Source organism: Balaenoptera musculus, chromosome 16 (genome assembly GCF_009873245.2).
Source record: "Balaenoptera musculus isolate JJ_BM4_2016_0621 chromosome 16, mBalMus1.pri.v3, whole genome shotgun sequence".
In the NCBI taxonomy this organism is placed as follows: domain Eukaryota; kingdom Metazoa; phylum Chordata; class Mammalia; order Artiodactyla; family Balaenopteridae; genus Balaenoptera; species Balaenoptera musculus.
This window is the reverse complement of record NC_045800.1, coordinates 42,211,472-42,234,476: the sequence shown is the minus strand read 5'-3', so window position 1 is coordinate 42,234,476 and position 23,005 is coordinate 42,211,472. Positions and strand designations below refer to the sequence as shown.

The window sequence follows — 23,005 nt, the reverse complement described above, 5'->3', positions numbered from 1 at the left end:
CATGTATTATTCCTTCAGGCAGCCTCCAGACCAGTTGGAATAGATAAACACAATTCTTTGTGAATAAGGATAGTTTCGCTGCCTCCAGAAACAAGGACCAGAGTATCACACTGGGAATGTTGACCACCATCTTTAAGACCACTCTAAGCCAGGAAGGGCTGGGGCAAGGACAAGTAAAAATGGAACAAATCTTTACTACAATTTTTAAGTTGCCTTTTTCTTAATTCTACCTTCATTTGGTTGCTGTCAACCTTTGACTGTTTTCCAGAGCCCTATCAAAGTTGTTTCTGGTTTTTCCTGCTTCATTTTTCGATGCTTCTGTGGAGAGACCATCTCTTCAAGCTGTCTACGTCACCATTTTCACTGACATCACTCCTGTGCAATATATTTTCAATTATGTAAAATTTAAGTAGCACTATTATTGATGTTTTATCAGGAGTCATTCTTATGTATTTTTAGTATATGGGCTGATAAGATTTACTGCATTTCTAAATGCAGCCTAATGTATACTGCTCTATAGCTTCCATTCAGCTGGTAGCAAGAGTCCTCCTTTCCAGTTATTTCTGGAATTTTGTGGAAGGATGCTTGTGTATACTCATAAGCTAGTCTTTCAGCTATGGATACCAAAAGACAGTACCTATTTTTTCTCTCTTTTTCCATTTCCCAAATATCCTGTCTAACTGTCTACCACATTGGGACACAAGGCACACATCATCTTAAGCAAAGAACTATTTCCATAATAATCACCAGACTATGAAAAATAAGCTATTTAGGTATAATATGGCTCTAAATTCTAATACAATATAAATTTTTAGTGATTTTCTAATTTAGTGTACAAGGCATAATATAGAGTCGAAGCTTAAACTGAGGAGAAAAATGGAAAACAATAACTGAATTTTCTTCTTTCTTTCATTTTACTATGGATAGATTTTCAGATTTCTTATTTCTTAAGTTACTTGTGAATAAATCTCAGAAACAATAAATGATTTACTTTTCTCTTTGAATGTCATTTTAGAATGGGGTTATCTGAACCATCTGCAGTATGGGAAGTTGATCCAAATCTGATTGTTACAAACTACTCTGGGAATTGGTTTTCAGTTATTTGGACAAAACATTTTAAAATGTACAAGGAGCAAAGTCAGTTTTTCATAGTCATACCATATGTTTAGAACTTTTTTTTTAGTCCGTATCAATAACAACAATAAAATAAAACAGAGTAACTGTGACTCTGATTTTGATTCCTTGGCATTGACTCTCTGTACTCAGCTACCATATGTGGTGCGGATTGCTTAAATTCCACTGTAACAACAAAAGCACTTGCATTAAAATGAAAGCCTTTTATCTATCAGAAACAAATTATGCTTTTATACTTGATAAATATTTTAATGTTTTGTTAAATTAATGTAACCTCTCCTTCACAGTAGATACTTGTTAGACCTTAATTAAAATGCCATGTACAATGTCAGATTGTAATATCTAAGACATAAATGTAGAACTTGTTTTAGAGAACATAATAAGCGACCAAAGTGTTATAAAACAAGTTACATGGGAGAATAAAAGCTTAAATATTTGAAAGTATGTATTCTAAACAGTGAAAAGGTTAAGAATTAGTATTAAAAATATTCTAAGTATGAGAATTTTCCCAAAGGCTGTTCATCTCACATTATACATAATACTTAAGAAATACCTAAATTTCAAGAGAATAACAAAATGGTAAAATTGTTAGTGTATCAACAAAAGAGTTTGTTTTTATAAATTGTAAAATGAGAGAATGAATGTTCATAAAATTATATTATCTTGAAAAGAATGTAAAATATGCAGCCTGAGTGCTCTTTTGAAAGCAATTATAATGTATTTAAATATGGTTATAATAGAGAATAAAAAGAAATATTAAAAAAAACCCATAATATCTATGAAAGTTTTAATATTCCACTGTATATTTTCTAATTTTCTACAATAAGACTCAGTTATTTTGAAATTTGGAAAGAAGAAAAAATATATTTTAATCTCTATGGTTTAATCAAAGATGAAATTTAGATGTTTGCATTTCCATAGTGGTCACATATGTGACAGTGAATGGGAGCAGTGATATAGATTAAAGAAATCACTTTTTTACTCAAAACATTATGAAACTGCTAAAGATTAATGGACTCTTTTACCTTTGAAATAATCACAAACAAGATAGATATCTTTCTTCCTGGAATGAATTAAGCATGTTTTGGTTTTTTTTTTCCTTGGAGGCTACAGAATCAACTCACTTATCTCATTCAATTCGGCAATTTTTCATTATTGCTAAGAGTCTCAACAGCCTTAAAAGCCTTTTTCAATTTTAAGCATGAATCCTAGAATCATACATCTTAAATACTCAAGCTGTGTTTGTTGAAAGGAAAAAAAAAAAAACAACTATCAAAAGTAGTTCACAATAGTAGAAAGACTCCCTGTGACATAATATCTTTTTCTGTCTCATTTGTTTGTTTGTTTTCTCTGTCACTAGTACTGGGATTCTAACCTTAGGGAAAGCACTGGACAGGGAAAGCACTGATCGCTACATTCTGATCGTCACTGCTTCTGATGGCAGGCCAGATGGGGTGAGTACTCTCTTTGAGAAAGGGTTTTAAAAATAGTCCTAAAGAAACTGAGAGAACCTTGTAGTTTACACTCTAAAACGATTTATTACAATCATGAATTCATGAATTAATCTCTTTTTCATTTGGAGCAACTACTTAAAATTACTCAAAGTGCTTTTTTCTCCAATGGGCTCTTTGAATCAATGAACCTATATTCTGAATTTGTTGTGGAGCTGCAACTTTGACTTGACAGAATAGATATGTGGAATTTGCTCTCTTACCTAATTTATGGGGAAAATGAAATCTAACTTAGTCTAAGAAGTATTTCATTGTGTCCATCACCAGCACAGCACTGGCAGTTCTGGCAGTTTTACCATGTTAGAATCTATTTTCTTTAAAGTCACTTTTTTGAGGGTGGGGGACAGTGGACAGAAGGGAATTTGTGCATAAATACCTTGAAGCACTTAGGAAACCAAGTTGACTGATTCTACAGGTTATTTGTAAGCAGCGCTCGGAATCTTGACTAATCCTTGATGATTGAAATGGTTTAAAAGGGCCCATAATTCTAGAGAAGATAAATTTTATTTCCTCTGCACCTAAAAATTAGTATTAAAAATAAATAAATCGTTTAGTTATGTAGGTGTGTTTTAAAATCATTTGATTGTATTCTTCAATCTACCCATCCACAACTACCACTATTCTGATTTATAAGCACTGTAACAATGCATTCATTGGCAATGCTTTATTAGACTTTTTTTCACCATTTCTATGCCACAAAGTAGCTTTTGTCTTTAGTCTAGTGCATATGGGCCAACTCAGCACTGTTCTCTAGAAATAATTTCAAATTCAGTATAAGTGTCTAGAAGACTCACCCAATTCAAATAGCAGTGTATCTCAAGTTTACTTGAAATGACTTCTTTGATCAAAGAATAGACTGGATGGGGGTATATAATGCTCTCCTCACGCTTTTTGAGGAGGATTGCTGTAGAAAATTTACCATACAAAATTGATACTAGACAGTTTTATCATCTTAATTAAAAATTAGAAAAATAGATAAGGATAATTACTTAAATTTGGTAAACAATCTGCCCATAATAAGCTATTTGCCACTTTTCAAACATTAGATAAACAGCTATATGTGGAAAATAAAATATACAAAACAGTTTTAGTAAATAGTGAGGCCAAGAGAAGGCACTTAGAGATTAGACAAGTCAATAAAAATAAAATCTAAGATTACTTTTTACATATGCAATCCCCTTAATTAATATAGTGTGCCTGTATAAGATATATGTAAAGAAGTCAGTGAGAATCTCAAGAAGAAAATAATTGAGAACTTGACTTATGATGAAAGTTTAATGTGTAACTTGGCTAGGAAATAACTGAGGGGGAGAATTCTAAGGAAAAGAGGGAATTATTAAGCATGGAGTAAGGGGTATAATTAGAGTGAAGTAAAATTAATAAGGAGGTTTTAGGTCAACCATTTGAGATAGGTCACATGATGAATCAAAAATTAATGGAAGTAATATTAGCTAGGACCTTTTACCTCTGGCCTTAAAAGTAAGATTTCTTAGACAACAGTACAAATGGAAAAGAAATAGCATATTAAGCTATCTGGCATAGTCTCAGTCTACTAATTATAGCTTTGGCCACATAAAAAACTGAAAATAAGTTCTGGGCTAACATTAGTGGTTTAGTTCTTTCTAGAGCTTTTTTTTTTTTTTTTTTTCCAGTTATTTACTTGTTAATTTCAATTCTCCTTGGCCAGGTCACTTAGCATTTCAAGTTCCCTCAATTTTTCTTTCTTTAAGAATGAATAAGGTCTCATTCAGCTTCAAAATTATGATCCTTTTAAGCAAATTTGTTTCATTTTCAAAAGTTTGTACTGAGAATATCACTAGGGAAAGAAACATTTAGATTTCAAACAAAAGCTTCTTCAGCTAGTTTCATCATTTATATAATTTTAGGGATCGACTTATACATGTGCACATACAGTGGGGTGTTGAAGAAGAAAGTAATTACAAAATAATAATAGTCTCATATTTTGATAGCACTTTTCTTATCTAAATATTTAAACTTATGTCCTTTGTAGAATTATAGTAAAATTAACCCTTTAGCCTTAATAATCATAGGTTTTAAGAAAGATATTTAATAAGAACACAGGTGGATGGACTTTTCTTAAATAAAAGGATTACCAGCAATTTATGTGAAACAAATTGCAAAGATATAATTTGAATATTGCAGAATAGAGTCAATAGTTCTAATGTGTAGCCCAGAAATCTGCAGTTTTAATGATAATCCAAGTGATTCTGATGCAAGTGATCTTCAGACCACTTTCCAAGAAATATATAAGCTGGAAGTTATTCTATGTGTGTTTATTACTTTACATTTCTGCCAGAGAAATGTATATTCTTTATTTCATATACTATCTCTAAGATATGGATAAATACATCTATATGGTCTATAAATTTCAGCCCCTATTAGCACAGGAATGGTGGATTGTTATTTACTTCTTAGTTCGCCTAGTGATCCAGTTCTCATCTATACCACCCAGTTACAGACCACAGCCTTTGAGGACCCAGTATAGTCTGAAATCATCCCACTCCATAGTGTCAAGAATGGGAATTTTAAAGAATAGGATGGATGCCAGTAAGGGAAATACAGGTAGGCTGGCACTTTATGCAAGCAGTTAGAAGGAAGGTCAGCAAACTCTAGCATGGCTACTCTTAGATTTTGGCTCCCAGCTGTCCATTTTAATGTCTCCTTCACCCTCAGTCAAATTGGGAACTACTGCTACTATAAAGGCACATTTTTTACTAGCTTTAAATCTTTTTACTAGCTTTAACTCTAACACAACTTTTAAAGAAATAACATTTGTTAAACTGATTTTTGTTATTAAAGCAATGTAGCTCTCTTAGAGAAAATTTGGAAAATATATGAAAGTTAAAAGGAGAAAATAACATGACCTGTATTTCATCTAATCAGATGACATTTAAATTTATACATATCCATATACATCTACACACAAGCGTATGTTGATGTGCATGCATTCTTTAAATTAAATGATTTCATGGAGAGATGCACACAGAAGAGTGCACAAACCATAACTGTGCAGCTTAATGAATTTTCACATAGTGAAAATACTTGTATAATCACTATTCAGAACAAGAAACAGAAATTAATTAGCACTCCAGAAGCCCAGCCTTACAATCGTGCCAGTTTCTACTCTACCTTCTTCACAAAAGTGATCCCTATCCTGACTTCTATCACAATGGAGTATTTCTGCCAATCTTTGAAATTTATATACTTGGAATCATGTAGTGTGTACTGAGTTGTGTCTGACTTTGTACACTCAGCCTTAACATTCATGAAATTCATTGAGGTGAATGTAGTCTGTACATTCTTAGTATCACATGTTATTCTGTTGTGTGCAAAAAACAGTCTTATATAAGCATCTACTATTGGTGGGCATTTAGGTTGTTTCCCGGCTTTGACTAAACAACACTGTTCTGCTTGTCTTTGACATTTCTTTAAATAAAATTTTTTTGGAGTTTTAAATACAGAAATATATACAAATCATACTGAATAGCTGTATAAATTTTCACAAAATAAGCCTATCAATGTAGCTAGTACACAAATAAAGAAATAAGCCATTATCAATACCCAAGAATCCCCTGCTATGCCTGGTAATATTTTTAATGACCACTGGACATTATATATGAAAAATTATAAGGCTTGGTATAAAATTATATTGCTCAAAAGAAGATTTAATATATGTCTGTTAAAATAAGGACAGATCACCTTAATCCAACCAAAATTTGACTATTGAGTTTTAATCTGAGTAAGGCCTGGTCTAGACCTTATGCAGCATTACTCATAGAGTATAGAACTTCAGTGATCCCAACAAAGCATGTGCTATATTCAGTCTTTGATTAGACAGAGCAGTTTCCAGCTTGTGTCACGTATGAAGATGTTCCTTGATTTTGCAACAGAAAGGATAGTGTATTTACCAGGACTTCTCCTCCTTAGTAGCTAGGAAGTCCAGTTTTTGACCCCTTGGGCCCATGACTGCTGCAAAATTTCTTCAGATTCACTTCCTCTAAGTCATTTCTTTATGCTCAGCTTTTTAGCCTCTCACCCCACATCACTTACAGATTAGGACAAATCCTGTTTGTCTTTTTTAAAAAGAAAGTTAAGTAATTCTCTCATGACAGTACCATCCTGCTTTTTCCTCCTACTTTTTATTTGCATGTTATTAAATATTTAATATCATAGCATAATGGATTTTTCATTTTCCAGCCTAGAATACTTTCGTTCTCTAATTTTGGTCTCAGCCTTCTGTGATCTGCCCCTCACTGTGACAGAGCTGGGTGGAGGGCATGTGCTGTACTCAGGCTTTGATTAGACAGAGCAATTTCCAGCTTGAGTCATGTATGATGTTCCTTGATTGTGCAAAAGTCATTGACCTACATTATGTTCTCGAGTTGCAGCAGGCTGGGATTTTACCTTTTAACCAGGTAGCACGTACTACTGGTAGGATTACCCACTTACCATTTCCTTAGGCTGTATAACCATAAGGTTGTTTGTGTGTGTGTTTGTGTTTGTTTTTTATGATTAGTGGTGTATGGTCCTCAAACTCTTAGTTTAGATGTGAACCTAGAAAATTACTAATATAGTATTTTCTGGTAGTATTTGCTTACCTGAAAATACCCATTTGACATACCATGCTATTTTATAGTGTACTAGTTATATTTTTAAACAGTACAACATATAAGTGGTAAAAACTGCAGAAATGTTACATTTCAGAGAAAAAGGGGTACAAGTGTCTATAAACAAAAACTTACCACCCACAAAATGTGAACAAGATAAAGGTAAAACACTTTCTAAAAGTAAGCCTCCAGGAAATACTTGACATTTTCAAGAAGATGTTTGCCCTTTAATATCATTTGTTTTTTCCGTCTGTTTTTTGAGGTGTTTGAAAATTGCGAGCTTCCTCTTTTTTTTTTTTCCTTGTCTTTTTTGGAAAGCTAAGGAATAGGAATAGTAATGAGATACCTTTCAGATAGACAAATGCCAGTATGACTAATTAACTGACATAAAAATAAAAATAACTCCTCTCACATTTAATCCCCCCCCCCTATTTTTTTTTCTTTAAGACCTCAACTGCCACGGTAAATGTGGTGGTGACAGATGTCAATGACAATGCTCCGGTGTTTGATCCCTATCTGCTCAGAAATCTATCAGTGGTGGAAGAAGAAGCCAATGCGTTTGTGGGTCAAGTAAGGGTAAGTGGAGTATTTATGTGTATCTTAAGTGTATTTTTTAAAAGTGAGTAATTTTCTTACATTTTAATTTGAAAAGAAATTCAGCTAATGCCATGTGTTAAATGATAGAGCATCAGAATTATCTGAAAGCAATAAGCAAGATCACTTGGGTATAAGACAAGATGGTAATAAAGTGCATTCATTCTTGATCACTGTGCTGGATAACCTTCAAGATTTTTTTTTTTATAAATCATATTGTGTCCATTTAGATTTAAGTTGTTAAGCTCGCTGATTTATATTTTATGACCATTGTATAATTTAAACATTGATTCATTTGAGAGTATTATTTTCTTATTTAATATATATTTTTACTCTCTGGAATTACAATAAAGTATTTTTAGAGAAGTATGTAATTATCTATACCATTAAGCATAAATTTGGAAACGCATACCTCAAAACACAAATGCTTAGATGTAATGTCATTTGCTTGTGTAAACATATCTTTAGCATCTCCTGTGCACCTTATATTTCAGTTGCATCCCTGTCCAACATACTCAACATTCATTTCTAGGTATGCTCTCTTAATTCCTAACTGGAAATATTAGCCAGTGTCTGTTACTCTTTTGATGAATAATCCCATTTTTCTTAAATCAGAGACAGTACTTTTTTCAATTAGGCCATGCCTGGTCTTGAACATAGTGGTCTAGAAACCATAAGATGAGGGAAATTTTTGAGGAATGTACATATATCTTGAAGTGTTGACCTCAGATGATGCATCTGTGTGGTCTCCAGGAAAGGGAAGAATCCTCCACCAAGAGTGAGTCAATCTGGTACCTCAAGTCCAGGTTTCAGGGTCCTACATCTTTCCTGTTAAGGCCTGGAGTTTTAAATAAGAGGTTTGCCGGTGCTTTGCAGTAAATCTTCTCTACAATTCAACTACTATTACAATCAAACAAAGGGTCTGTTTTTCAGTCCAATCTTCTCTCTGGCTTTAAAAGAGGAGGGTTTCTTTAAATGCTGTCAGCGAGACCCCTCTGACTTGAGCTTGAGCTCATCAGTTTTTTTCCTGAGAGCACTGACAATACTTGCAAAAACTGTTAACTCCATAGTCATTGTCATTATCATTGTCACTATCTTTCTCAAATCCTGGAGAAATTGATAAGATATACATCCCCTTATGCCTTTTTACCATCCCAATTCACCACAAGAGAGAGTCTTGTAATTATTCTGTTACAACATGCCAAGTGGTCTTGATGCCATGTGGCCAGCAAGACATTCAACTTCAGAACCCCACACAGTACCTCTGGTATCAAAAGTTTTACTGTAGATTCTACAAGAAAAAACCTGGATACAAAAGAGTCAGGTATAAATAGTTTTTCTGAGAACTTAAAGTAATACTCATAGGGAAGTGAGGAAGTGATGCAGAGAAGAGAAGGCAGACAATAAAGGGATTGCAGTTAACCAGCTGTCCTTAAGAGAAATGGAGCTTAATCTGAAGGGCAAATTCTGGGAAGTGACACAAAATACATTCCCCAGAATTAATGATCCTGAAAAGTGATGGAACTGGTAAATTCACACACTAACACCTGACAGTTCTTGGTCAGCGATGCTGTGGATGAGGGCACATTTCAGCACTTCCTGCCTCCAAGCAAGCATCCAGCTCTCTGCAATTCTGATATAAGGGCTTTCAGGGAGACTGCAGTTACTAGCAGATGGAAGTTGGCCAGAAACTATACATGCTCTGAGAGACATGCATGGGGCACTGACAGTTTCTGTTACACCAAGCAAAGAAGGTGATTAAATCTATAAGAGGGGCATGTTCTGAAAACAGAGAAAGGGGGCAATGTTGAAGCTGATTCATGACGGATGAACACTGGTGAGAAGGAAGTTGAAAGGGGTTAGAAACTGTGTAAGGAGAGGTGATTGCATGGATAAAAGCATAGACAAATGACAGCATGTGACATATCATAATTACATTAAATAAGATGTGCCATATCATAAATGTTTCTCTTTGCCATGTTGTAGAAGGTGCTGGGGGGACCTCTAGAGGGTCTGAGGTGCTGGTATCATTAGATTTTTATTTTATAAAGATTGCTGCTAAGTAGATTGTAATGGGAGATTATAAATCCAGAAAGCTGAATTAGAAGGCAATTATAATAGCCCAGACATTGAAACTTGAACTAATGTAATAGTTTAATCATAATAGTTAAATTATATTACAGTTGTCACTCTAGGATGACACTTTGATGGAAACTGAAAATTATTTTAATCATATCTATCAAGTAGTCAGATAAAGAGGGATTGGAAATTTAGGAAAATTATCTTTCCCATTTCTTTTAATTTACTTAACATTGGAGACATACAGCCCATAGGGAACATACAGCTCATAACACATACATAGACATTAGCATGCTGATTGATTTTTAGTTTTATTTTTCCTTTCTCTTATCTTTGCCACTTTTCCTAGTGATGCTTTGCTTTTTTTTTTTTTTTTTTTTTAGGGACAGTGAATCTCAGTTTGCTTACAAGCTAGGAGATCACTTTGAATTCTGCATTTCTTTTTATTTTTTATTTATTTATTTATTTTTTTTCACACACACACACACACACACTGTGTTTTATTTTTACAAGAGATAAATAGACTGACACCAAGCATTGTACATGGATGACCACAACAAAAGCAACAATGATTGCAATTACCAAACATGAAACACACTCATACTATGTCATAATATTGACATTCAGTCCAGTAATCCTCCACTGTAACAGCTCCTTTACTTTGCAGTGAAAATTGATTTGTATATTCTTTGCCTCTGAGTCCTTGTGGGATTTTTTTTTTTTTAATTCAGACAGAAAGTCACAAAAATTATTCTCATCCTCATCAGTTCACTCAGTCCCATGTAATTCATTTTTTTATTCATCTTGATCTTTTGTTAGCACTTTTATGAGTTCATCAGTTTTTCATTAGAGTTCTGAAAATGCTTATTCATTCAGTTCAGCAGTACAGTCAGTTACCAGAAACCTGTACTTGTCAGAGTCTTTTCCATGAATTTCTTGAAGATGAAACCCTTTTATAGGAACATATTTGCAAAAGCATCAGAGTACACCCAGAACTGTCTGTAAATGACAAAAGACTTAATAATGACCACTGTTAAAGATTTGATGAAAGTTCATAATAATGCAGTTGACAAGAAAATTAGTTATTTCTGAGATATACATTTTAAAGTAATAACTAGGATTATTACTTATAACATTATACCAGAACATATAAGATTTTTAGAAATTTCATGTAATGTCTGAAACATTTATATTAACATATTTCCATACAAATAACCCAGTGAAAGTTTAGTATTAGTTGTTTTGTTTGTTTTTTTATACTGCAGGTTCTTATTAGGCATCAATTTTATACACATCAGTGTATACATGTCAATCCCAATTGCCCAATTCAGCACACCACCATCCCCACCCCACCGCAGTTTTCCCCCCTTGGTGTCCATATGTCCATTCTCTACATCTGTGTCTCAACTTCTGCCCTGCAAACCGGCTCATCTGTACCATTTTTCTAGGTTCCGCATACATGCGTTAATATACGATATTTGTTTTTCTCTTTCTGACTTACTTCACTCTGTATGACAGTCTCTAGATCCATCCACTTCTCAACAAATGACTCAATTTCGTTCCTTTTTATGGCTGAGTAATATTCCATTGTATATATGTACCACATCTTCTTTATCCATTCGTCTGTTGATGGGCATTTAGGTTGCTTCCATGACCTGGCTATTGTAAATAGTGCTGCAATGAACATTCGGGTGCATGTGTCTTTTTGAATTACGGTTTTCTCTGGGTATATGCCCAGTAGTGGGATTGCTGGGTCATATGGTAATTCTATTTTTAGTTTTTTAAGGAACCTCCATATTGTTCTCCATAGTGGCTGTATCAATTTACATTCCCACCAACAGTGCAAGAGGGTTCCCTTTTCTCCACACCCTCTCCAGCATTTGTTGTTTGTAGATTTTCTGATGATGCCCATTCTAACAGGAGTGAGGTGATACCTCATTGTAGTTTTGATTTGCATTTCTCTAATAATTAGTGATGTTGAGCATCTTTTCATGTGCTTCGTGGCCGTCTGTATGTCTTCTTTGGAGAAATGTCTATTTAGGTCTTCTGCCCATTTTTGGATTGGGGTGTTTGTTTCTTTGATATTGAGCTTTGAATGAGCTGTTTATATATTTTGGAGATTAATCCTTTGTCCGTTGATTCATTTGCAAATATTTTCTCCCATTCTGAGGGTTGTCTTTTCGTCTTGTTTATGGTTTCCTTTGCTGTGCAAAAGCTTTGAAGTTTCATTAGGTCCCACTTGTTTATTTTTGTTTTTATTTCCATTACTCTAGGAGGTGGATCAAAAAAGATCTTGCTGTGATTTATGTCAAAGAGTGTTCTTCCTATGTTTTCCTCTAAGAGTTTTATAGTGTCCAGTCTTATATTTAGGTCTCTAATCCATTTTGAGTTTATTTTTGTGTATGGTGTTAGGGAGTATTCTAATTTCATTCTTTTACATGTAGCTGTCCAGTTTTCCCAGCACCACTTATTGAAGAGACTGTCTTTTCTCCATTGTATATCTTTGCCTCCTTTGTCATAGATTAGTTGACTATAGGTGCGTGGGTTAATCTCTGGGCTTTCTATCTTGTTCCATTGATCTATGTTTCTGTTTTTGTGCCAGTACCATATTGTCTTGATTACTGTAGCTTTGTAGTATAGTCTGAAGTCAGGGAGTCTGATTCCTCCAGCTCCATTTTTTTGCCTCAAGACTGCTTTGGCTATTCGGGGTCTTTTGTGTCTCCATACAAATTTTAAGATGATTTGTTCTAGCTCCGTAAAAAATGCCATTGGTAATTTGATAGGGATTGCATTGAATCTGTAGATTGCTTTGGGTAGTAGAGTCATTTTCACAATGTTGATTCTTCCAATCCAAGAACATGGTATATCTCTCCATCTGTTGGTATCATCTTTAATTTCTTTCATCAGTGTCTTATAGTTTCCTGCATACAGGTCTTTTGTCTCCCTAGGTAGGTTTATTCCTAGGTATTTTATTCTTTTTGTTGCAATGGTAAATGGGAGTGTTTCCATAATTTCTCTTTCAGATTTTTCATCATTAGTGTATAGGAATGCAAGAGATTTCTGTGCATTAATTTTGTATCCTGCAACTTTACCATATTCATTAATTAGCTCTAGCAGTTTTCTGGTGGCAGTTTTAGGATTCTCTATGTATAGTATCATGTCATCCGCAAACAGTGACAGTTTTACTTCTTCTTTTCCAATTTGTATTCCTTTTATTTCTTTTTCTTCTCTGATTGCCGTGGCTAGGACTTCCAGAACTATGTTGAATAATCGTGGTGAGAGTGGACATCCTTGCCTCGTTCCTGATCTTAGAGGAAATGCTTTCAGTTTTTCACCATTGAGAATGATGTTTGCTGTGGGTTTGTCATATATGGCCTTTATTATGTTGAGGTAGGTTCCCTCTATGCCCACTTTCTGGAGAGTTTTTATCATAAATGGGTGTTGAATTTTGTCAAAAGCTTTTTCTGCATCTATTGAGATGATCATATGGTTTTTATTCTTCAATTTGTTAATATGGTGTATCACATTGATTGATTTGCGTATACTGAAGAATCCTTGCATCCCTGGGATAAATCCCACTTGATCGTGGTGTATGATCCGTTTAATGTGTTGTTGGATTCTGTTTGCTAGTATTTTGTTGAGGATTTTTGCATCTATATTCATCAGTGATATTGGTCTGTAATTTTCTTTTTTTGTAGTGTCTTTGTCTGGTTTTGGTATCAGGGTGATGGTGGCCTCACAGAATGAGTTTGGGAGTGTTCCTTCCTCTGCAATTTTTTGGAAGAGTTTGAGAAGGATGGGTGTTAGCTCTTCTCTAAATGTTTGATAGAATTCACCTGTGAAGCCATCTGGTCCTGGACTTTTGTTTGTTGGAAGATTTTTAATCACAGTTTCAATTTCATTACTTGTGATTGGTCTGTTCATATTTTCTGTTTCTTCCTGATTCAGTCTTGGAAGGTTATACCTTTCTAAGAATTTGTCCATTTCTTCCAGGTTGTCCATTTTATTGGCATAAAGTTGCTTGTAGTAGTCTCTTAGGATGCTTTGTATTTCTGCGGTGTCTGTTGTAACTTCTCCTTTTGCATTTCTGATTTTATTGATTTGAGTCCTCTCCCTCTTTTTCTTGATGAGTCTGGCTAATGGCTTATCAATTTTGTTTATCTTCTCAAAGAACCAACTTTTAGTTTTATTGATCTTTGCTATTGTTTTCTTTGTTTCTATTTCATTTATTTCTGCTCTGATCTTTATGATTTCTTTCCTTCTGCTAACTTTGGGTTTTGTTTGTTCTTCTTTCTCTAGTTTCTTTAGGTGTAAGGTTAGATTGTTTACTTGAGCTTTTTCTTGTTTCTTTAGGTAGGCTTGTATAGCTATAAACTTCCCTCTTAGAACCGCTTTTGCTGCATCCCATAGGTTTTGGGTCATCGTGTTTTCATTGTCATTTGTCTCTAGGTATTTTTTTATTTCCTCTTTGATTTCTTCAGTGATCTCTTGGTTATTTAGTAACGTATTGTTTAGCCTCCATGTGTTTGTCTTTTTTACGTTTTTTTCCCTGTAATTCATTTCTAATCTCATAGCGTTGTGGTCAGAAAAGATGCTTGATATGATTTCAATTTTCTTAAATTTACTGAGGCTTGATTTGTGACCCAAGATGTGATCTATCCTGGAGAATGTTCCGTGCGCACTTGAGAAGAACGTGTAATCTGCTGTTTTTGGATGGAATGTCCTATATATATCAATTAAGTCTAACTGGTCTATTGTGTCATTTAAAGCTTCTGTTTCCTTATTTATTTTCATTTTGGATGATCTGTCCATTGGTGTAAGTGAAGTGTTAAAGTCCCCCACTATTATTGTGTTACTGTCGATTTTCTCTTTTATAGCTGTTAGCAGTTGCCTTATGTATTGAGGTGCTCCTATGTTGGGTGCATATATATTTATAATTGTTATATCTTCTTCTTGGATTGATCCCTGGATCATTATGTAGTGTCCTTCCTTGTCTCTTGTAACATTCTTTATTTTAAAGTCTATTTTATCTGATATGAGTATAGCTACTCCAGCTTTCTTTTGATTTCCATTTGCATGGAATATCTTTTTCCATCCCCTCACTTTCAGTCTGTATGTGTCCCTAGGTCTAAAGTGGGTCTCTTGTAGACAGCATATATATGGGTCTTGTTGTTGTATCCATTCAGCCAGTCTATGTCTTTTGGTTGGGGCATTTAATCCATTCACGTTTAAGGTAATTATCGATATGTATGTTCCTATGACCATTTTCTTAATTGTTTTGGGTTTGTTTTTGTAGGTCCTTTTCTTCTCTTGTGTTTCCCACTTAGAGAAGTTCCTTTAGCATTTGTTGTAGAGCTGGTTTGGTGGTGCTGAATTCTCTTAGCTTTTGCTTGTCTGTAAAGCTTTTGATTTCTCCATCAAATCTAAATGAGATCCTTGCCGGGTAGAGTAATCTTGGTTGTAGGTTCTTCCCTTTCATCACTTTAAGTATATCATGGCACTCCCTTCTGGCTTGCAGAGTTTCTGCTGTGAAATCCGCTGTTAACCTTATGGGAGTTCCCTTGTATGTTATTTGTCGTTTTTCCCTTGCTGCTTTCAATAATTTTTCTTTGTCTTTAATATTTGCCACTTTGATTACTATGTGTCTCGGCGTGTTTCTCCTTGGGTTTATTCTGTATGGGACTCTCTGCGCTTCCTGGACTTGGGTGGCTATTTCCTTTCCCATGTTAGGGAAGTTTTCGACTATAATCTCTTCAAATATTTTCTCTGGTCCTTTCTCTCTCTCTTCTCCTTCTGGGACCCCTATAATGCGAATGTTGTTGCGTTTAATGTTGTCCCAGAGGTCTCTTAGGCTGTCTTCATTTCTTTTCATTCTTTTTTCTTTAGTCTGTTCCGCAGCAGTGAATTCCACCATTCTGTCTTCCAGGTCACTTATCCGTTCTTCTGCCTCAGTTATTCTGCTATTGATTCCTTCTAGTGTAGTTTTCATTTCAGTTATTGTATTGGTCATCTCTGTTTGTTTGTTCTTTAATTCTTCTAGGTCTTTGTTAATCATTTCTTGCATCTTCTCAATCTTTGCCTCCATTCTTATTCCGAGGTCCTGGATCATCTTCACTATCATTATTCTGAATTCTTTTTCTGGAAGGTTGCCTATCTCCACTTCATTTAGTTGTTTTTCTGGGGTTTTTTCTTGTTCCTTCATCTGGTACATAGCCCTCTGCCTTTTCATCTTCTCTATCTTTCTGTAACTGTCGATGCTTTGTCTTTGAAAGAATTACAGCATTAACTTTTATTTATTGTCTCCTAGTTCTTAAATTTGATGAGAAACATTCTCTATAATTTCTCAGCATTAAAAATTGAAATATAGACTTTAGCACTCATAATTTGATAAAGGAATAACTGTCCTGGTCTTTAGGCAATAACATGTTTTCATAAAAACCAAAATGAGTTTGAAAGTACAAAGGAGAAGGAAAACATCCAAAGCAGGTGCATCCCACTGCTTCAGCATAGTTCCAGTTCATAGAATGGAACCTTGATGCATCACAATGGTCTCCTATTGCTACCTAATGATAACTATGTAAGACATTAATTTCACTAAATGACTCATGCTCCACTTATAAAATTTTAACAGTCACCAAAAACTATTAAGACACACTTAAAACCAAAATATGTATGGTTAGTTATTGTATTCAATTTGAGTTATCAACTTCGCGTTTTTGTTCTAATGACGTTTTAGTACGAATAAGCCAATATTTGAATTCAAATGCTGAAGGAACCTTATATTTCCTTTTTATTTATTAAGGTAGTGTTGTAGTATCAAACTTTACTTACTAGGTAATATTTCTGAAGCAGTATTTCTGGATTATACAGAGCAAAAAGTTTTATTAGCATATTAAAAATAAACTTTAAAAAAATTTGAAGTATAGTTGATTTACAATGTTGTGTTAGTTTCAGGTATACAGTAAAGTGATATGGTTATGCATATATATTTTTTCAGATTACTTTTGTAATGGGGCAGAGTGGTCATGCAGCCATTAGTATTATATACGACCATTAACACACCACCCTTAGCGCAGTTAGAGGTCCCGCTCAGTCAGCCTTGTTGTGGTCCTCGGGGCAGAGTGCGGGGAGAGGCAGATGGAGGCCTTCTCCCCAGGGCCCTCCAGCCCCTGCAGCCTCAGGCTGCTGGGTGAGCTGGGGGCCCAGGGACAGGCTGAGAGCTGTGTCCTGCAGAGCTCTAGAGCCCTCGCCAGGGCCGCCCACCGGCCAGGCCCAGGCCTTGAAGCAGCCCAGAACCTCTTCCCCATCCCGGCTTTCATGACCTAATGGTGGCGGCGGTCTCCATGGGCCATAGTCTGTGGAGGCCTCAGCAAATGGACTACATGGACACTGCCATTAAGGTAGCAGCTTCAACCAGCTTCAGTCTCTCCATTCAAATTCAAGAATTGGTACAGTTTAGTTCAGTTATCTACCCCTAGGAGGTGGCCAGAGGTCAGGGTTCGATAACATTTTCCCTTATAGGTTATTACAAAATATTGCATATAGTTCCCTGTGCTATACAGTAGGTCCTTGTTGGTTATCTATTTTAGATATAATAGTGTGTTTATGTTAATCCCAAACTCCTAATTTATCCGCCCCCCTTTCCCCTTTGGTAACTATAGTTTGTTTTCTATGTCTATGGGTCTGTTTCTGTTTTGTAAGAAGTTCACTTGTATCTTTTTTTTTTTTTTTAGATTCCACATATAAGCAATATCATATATTTGTCTTTCTCTGTCTGCCTTACTTCACTTAGTGTGATGATCTCTAGGTCCATCCATATTGCTGCAAATGGCATTATTTCATTCTTTTTATGGTTGAGTAATAGTCTGGCTAAACTTGTTTTTTAATGTAGAAGTTACTATACACAGATATAGTATACCACACTTAAATTTGATAATCTTTTCCATATTCTCAAAACACAAGCAGTAGCAGTATAGTTGGGGGAAAGATGTGCATAGAATAAAACCTAGCAAACACAGTAAGAATAGATTGTGTCTCTATGTCAAATGTCAAATGTGTCATACTGATTATTTACTAAAAGGAATGAAGAACACCACAGAGGACTAAGGCGGCTCTGTCAGGATTCATGGGAAAAATGTATCATCTGCAGTAGCTTAACAAATTAGTAAGATTCTAGGTTAAAAAAAAAAAAAAAGGAAATAGATATACCAGGTGGATGTGATACAAGACAGAATTGAGCCAAAAAGGCAATGTGAGAAAAAGTCAATTGTCTGTCAATAATGGAAGATTTGCTTAGAGAAGTTCTAGAAAATTGGTTAATACATGTTGAGTTCAGATGGGGAAGGCCAGGAAGGCCTAATGAAATAGCCACTGATAAAAAGACTTTACTTGTCAGTGTAATTTTTTTTTTTTTGTTTGTTTTTTTGTTTGTTTTTTTGTTTTTTTTATAAATTTATTTATTTATTTTTGGCTGCATTGTGTCTTTGTTGCTGCGCGCTGGCTTTCTCTAGTTGTGGCGAGCAAGGGTTACTCTTCATTGCGGCACACGGGGTTCTCATTGCAGTGGCTTCTCTTGTTGTGGAGCACGGGCTCTAGGTGCACGGGCTTCAGTAGTTGTGGCACACGGGCTCAGTAGTTGTGGCTCGCGGGCTCTAGAGCACAGGCTCAGTAGTTGTGGTGCACGGGCTTAGTTGCTCTGCGGCATGTGGAATCTTCCTGGACCAGGGCTCGAACCCATGTTCCCTGCATTGGCAGGCGGATTCTTAACCACTGCGCCACCAGGGAAATCCCAGTGTAATGTTTTGTTTAGTACCCTTCACAGTATTTCACAGGAGATAAAAAATCATGATGCTTAGTTCAATATGGTGTGTGTCATTTTCATTTGTTTTCTCAACTAATGTCTCATAGATTCAATCTTGAGTCTGGGTTGGAGAGTGAGGGGAAGATAAAGGAAGATCTTTTAATAAACACAGTCTTAGATACAGGGTCACAAGAGAACTTCTTTGTACTTTTCTAACAGAGTCTAGCTTATCAAGGAGAATGAGAGGGTGTTTTTACTTAGACACACTTGCTGCTGTAGGTGCTTCAGCGCATCACTCTGTGTGCATGTTTCAGGTCAGTGGATACTGAAGGGAGAGCAGCAGAGAGAAACCTTGGAGCTCATGTCAAAGATGTCTAGCCTTCATGATAGCATCTCTTTGAGGAGTTTCTTAGGGGCCAGAATTCTTTTTCAGTTCTTCATCTCAGTTTTCAGAGTAGCCCTGGGCATGCATGCATGCACAGATTCATCAGGGAAGGCACACTTGGAAACAACACTGCCTGTTAAGGTTAAAAAAGGTTCTCAGCATTATATACAATACAGAGTGAACCTCTTCCCAGCAAAGTTCCAGTTAATACCTTGTAGAATTTCTTATGCTGAACTGACTTCTTTTAGCTCTAAGTAACAAAAATAGAGCTCTGAGTCAACAAAATGTTCTTCCAGTTCTAAAATAAAAGAGGCTGAATTTATTTAACCTGAAACAGATGTATTCCCATTGTGAGATCTGCATGCTAAATCTCAGCTGGCATGAAGTGGTAGTGATTCAGGTTTAAACCCTTAAAGCAGTTTTAAAATCATCAGTAAACTGCAGTGTATAGAAGGGTAGTGATGGTGCCATTTTAAAAAGAAATTGATATCTCCTTCAACTATACAATTTAATATTAAACGAAATAAATCTGAACCTCAGTGGTCTGTCTCTGATTAATGTAGTTGTCGTCTCCCTCTGTGGGGTTCTAAAAATGAAATGAAGGTGGGGAGCTTTATGGTGTTTTATTTAGCTTTTGTAGCTCAGCATGACGTTCAACAGTGCCTAAAACTATAATACTTCTTTTTTAAGTGGGCCACAAGTGTGGATATTTATGGGTTCTCTTGTCAAATCAAAGAATATAATGCAAAAACTGTACTCAGTCAAGTAAAGAAAAGAAGCCCACACAATTTGAAAACTTAATGATGTCCATTTTAATGCTGCTACCTAAAAATATTTATAATGGAGATTTATCTATTGCTTGTGAGTATTTTTGAAGCTTGGTGATCTTTCAGATATTCAATTAGTGGTTCATAAATAGATTAGAACATTTTATGCATGTATTTTTATAATATTTAGTTGGGATATGTCCTTTCGCCAGTTTTTAGTCTTACTGTCAGCTATTATAATAGATACATGTACGTGTGCATACGTGTGTGTGTATAAATATTCACAGTTGTATAACCCCAGATGCATAATGAATGATATCCATCCTCAACCCCATAGTAACCAATGACCTCTTTATTGCTAAATGTCATCTTTATCTGAATAACTTCACTGCTGCATTTGAGATGGATCTCACACTCTCCTTTATGAGACTCTACTACCTGTTTGCTCCTGGTTTTCATGTTTAAGCATGTCTGATTCTTTTTGTCTTCCCTTTATCTGTTTCTTCATAAACCTTCTTTAAAAAATATTGTATTAGTCCTTTTTCTCCGAGCTCTATTGAGGTAAAACTGGTATACAAAAAGGGACAGATAATTAACGTATGCGATTTGGTGACTTTGAGTTGGGAAATATACATGTACACTTTTGTTACCATCACCACAATCAAGGTAATAACCATATTCATCACCTCCAAAACAAACTTTGGATATTGGAACTGTCTTCTCATTTGTTTTAATTCTACACATTTTGGGGGGAAATTCCACTGACATTAAAAACCACTGTTTTAATTACACTTGGATGCTGATGTCTTCCACAGCTATATCTATAACCGCTTCTGCTCCTTCAGCCTACAGCCTCAAATAGACATTTATCTGTAAAACAAACCTGCTTGAATGTCCTAGAGGCACCTCAAATTCAACATGTTTAAGATTGAACCCTTATTTTCATCTTCCTCAGAAAGGGCTTCTTCTCCTGAATTCCGCATCTCAGTTTATTATTCCCAAGCCAAACTGGAGAGCCATCTCAGTCTTCTCTTTCTCCCTCACTGTCCATATCCAGTCAGTCACCAATCTTGATAATTTTACATGCTTCAAATAGTTTTCAAATTTTCTCCTCTCTCCAAAACAATAACAGTCAGGCTCTCATTATATGTCTCCTGACCTATTGTTACAACCTCCTAATACGTTACCCTATCATTAATCTTACAAACTTCATACTTATCCTTAATATAACTGCTGGGGTTGTCTCTAACAAACATAGTTCAATAGTAGAAAGTAACCCTCAATGCAGCAAACAAGGCACACTTCCCATTACTGCTTTTACAGCTTCACCTCCAGAACACTAACCTACTTGAGATTACTAATGCATGTTCTCAGAACTCTCCCATGTCTGTTTGCCTCTGCTCATGCCCTCTGCCCTCATTTCTTCATTCTCCATTTTTTATTTAGATAGCTCATCCTTGGAAATTTTAGTCAAACATAATCTTTGCCAGAAAAGCTTTTTCTGAACTTTTCTATGTCCTAAATGGCCCATCTCATACTGTGCACAACTTTTTGGTAGTGCTTACCAAAATCTATTGAAAGTTTCCATTTACTCAAATTTCTTGAAAGCAGAGACTGTGTCATATTGATCTTAGAAACCTCACTACCCAGCCCAATATTTGGGTCTTATAAGATGCTAAATTAAACTAGACCTAATGGATTAAAATGATCTGAAAGTACATTTTTCCACTGAAGATTCATGAACATTGTAGAAAGAGAAATATATGTCAACAACTAAAATACCTATTTGGCTTACCTCACACACATACATGCAAGGAAATAAGTAGTCTTGATAAATGGAGAAAAACTGTTGATACTGGAAATCTGTCTACTTTTAGAATTTCAACATGTAGAATAGTATATATAGGGTTGATTTAAAAAGCAGTATTGGAGACCTTCAAGATGGCAGAAGAGTAAGACATGGAGATCACCTTCCTCCCCACAAGTACATCAGAAATACATCTACATGTGGAACAACTCCTACAGAACACCTACTGAACGCTGGCAGAAGACCTCAGACTTCCCAAAAGGCAAGAAACTCCCCACGTACCTGGGTAGGGCAAAAGAAAAAAGAAAAAACAGAGACAAAAGAACAGGGATGGGACCTGCACCAGTGGGAGGGAGCTGTGAAGGAGGAAAAGTTTCTACACACTAGGAAGCCCCTTTGCCGGCGGAGACTGCAGGTGGCGGAGGGGGGAGCTCTGGCACCGCGGAGGAGAACGCAGCAACAACGGTGCAGAGGGCAAAGCGCAGAGATTCCTGCACAGAGGATCGGTGCCGACCACCACTCACCAGCCCGAGAGGCTTGTCAGCTCACCCGCCGGGGCGGGCGGGGGCTGGGAGCCGAGGCTCGGGCTTCGGTCGGATCACAGGGAGAGGACTGGGGTTGGTGGCGTGAACACAGCCTGAAGGGGTTAGTGCGCCACAGCTAGCCGGGAGGGAGTCCGGAAAAAAGTCTGGAGCTGCCGAAGAGTCAAGAGACTTTTTCTTGCCTCTTTGTTTTGCGGTGCGTGAGGAGAGGGGATTAAGAGCGCCACTTAAAGGAGCTCCAGAGACGGGCGCAAGCCGCGGCTATCAACACGGACCCCAGAGACGGGCATGAGACGCTAAGGCTGCTACTGCAGCCACCAAGAAGCCTGTGTGCGAGCACAGGTCACTCTCCACACCTCCCATCCTGGGACCCTGTGCAGCCCGCCACTGCCAGGGTCCCATGATCCAGGGACAGCTTCCCCGGGAGAACACATGGCGCACCTCGGGCCGGTGCAACGTCACGCCGGCCTCTGCCACCGCAGGCTCACCCCACATCCGTACCCCTCCCTCCCTCCCCCCGGCCTGAGTGAGCCAGAGCCCCCGAATCAGCTGCTCCTTTAACCCCGTCCTGTGTGAGCGAAGAACAGACACCCTCAGGCGACCTACACACAGAGGCGGGGCCAGATCCAAAGCTGAACCCCAGAAGTTGTGCGAACAAAGAAGAGAAAGAGAAATCTCTCCCAGCAGCCTCAGGAGCAGCAGATTAAATCTCCACAATCAACTTGATGTTCCCTGCATCTGTGGAATACCTGAATAGA

General features: G+C 36.5%; 1 protein-coding gene across 17 annotated transcripts in view; it reads left to right on the top strand.

The window, feature by feature from the left end:
- The window catches only part of PCDH15 (protocadherin related 15), a 747,310-nt gene that overhangs the window by 497,241 nt on the left and 227,064 nt on the right, over positions 1-23,005 (top strand). For all 17 annotated transcript variants that reach the window (XM_036828599.1, XM_036828600.1, XM_036828598.1 and 14 more), the window contains 2 exons: positions 2,495-2,588; positions 7,721-7,849. In XM_036828599.1, coding sequence (XP_036684494.1) covers positions 2,495-2,588; positions 7,721-7,849 — 223 coding nt within the window. The remainder of the gene's footprint in view (positions 1-2,494; positions 2,589-7,720; positions 7,850-23,005) is intronic.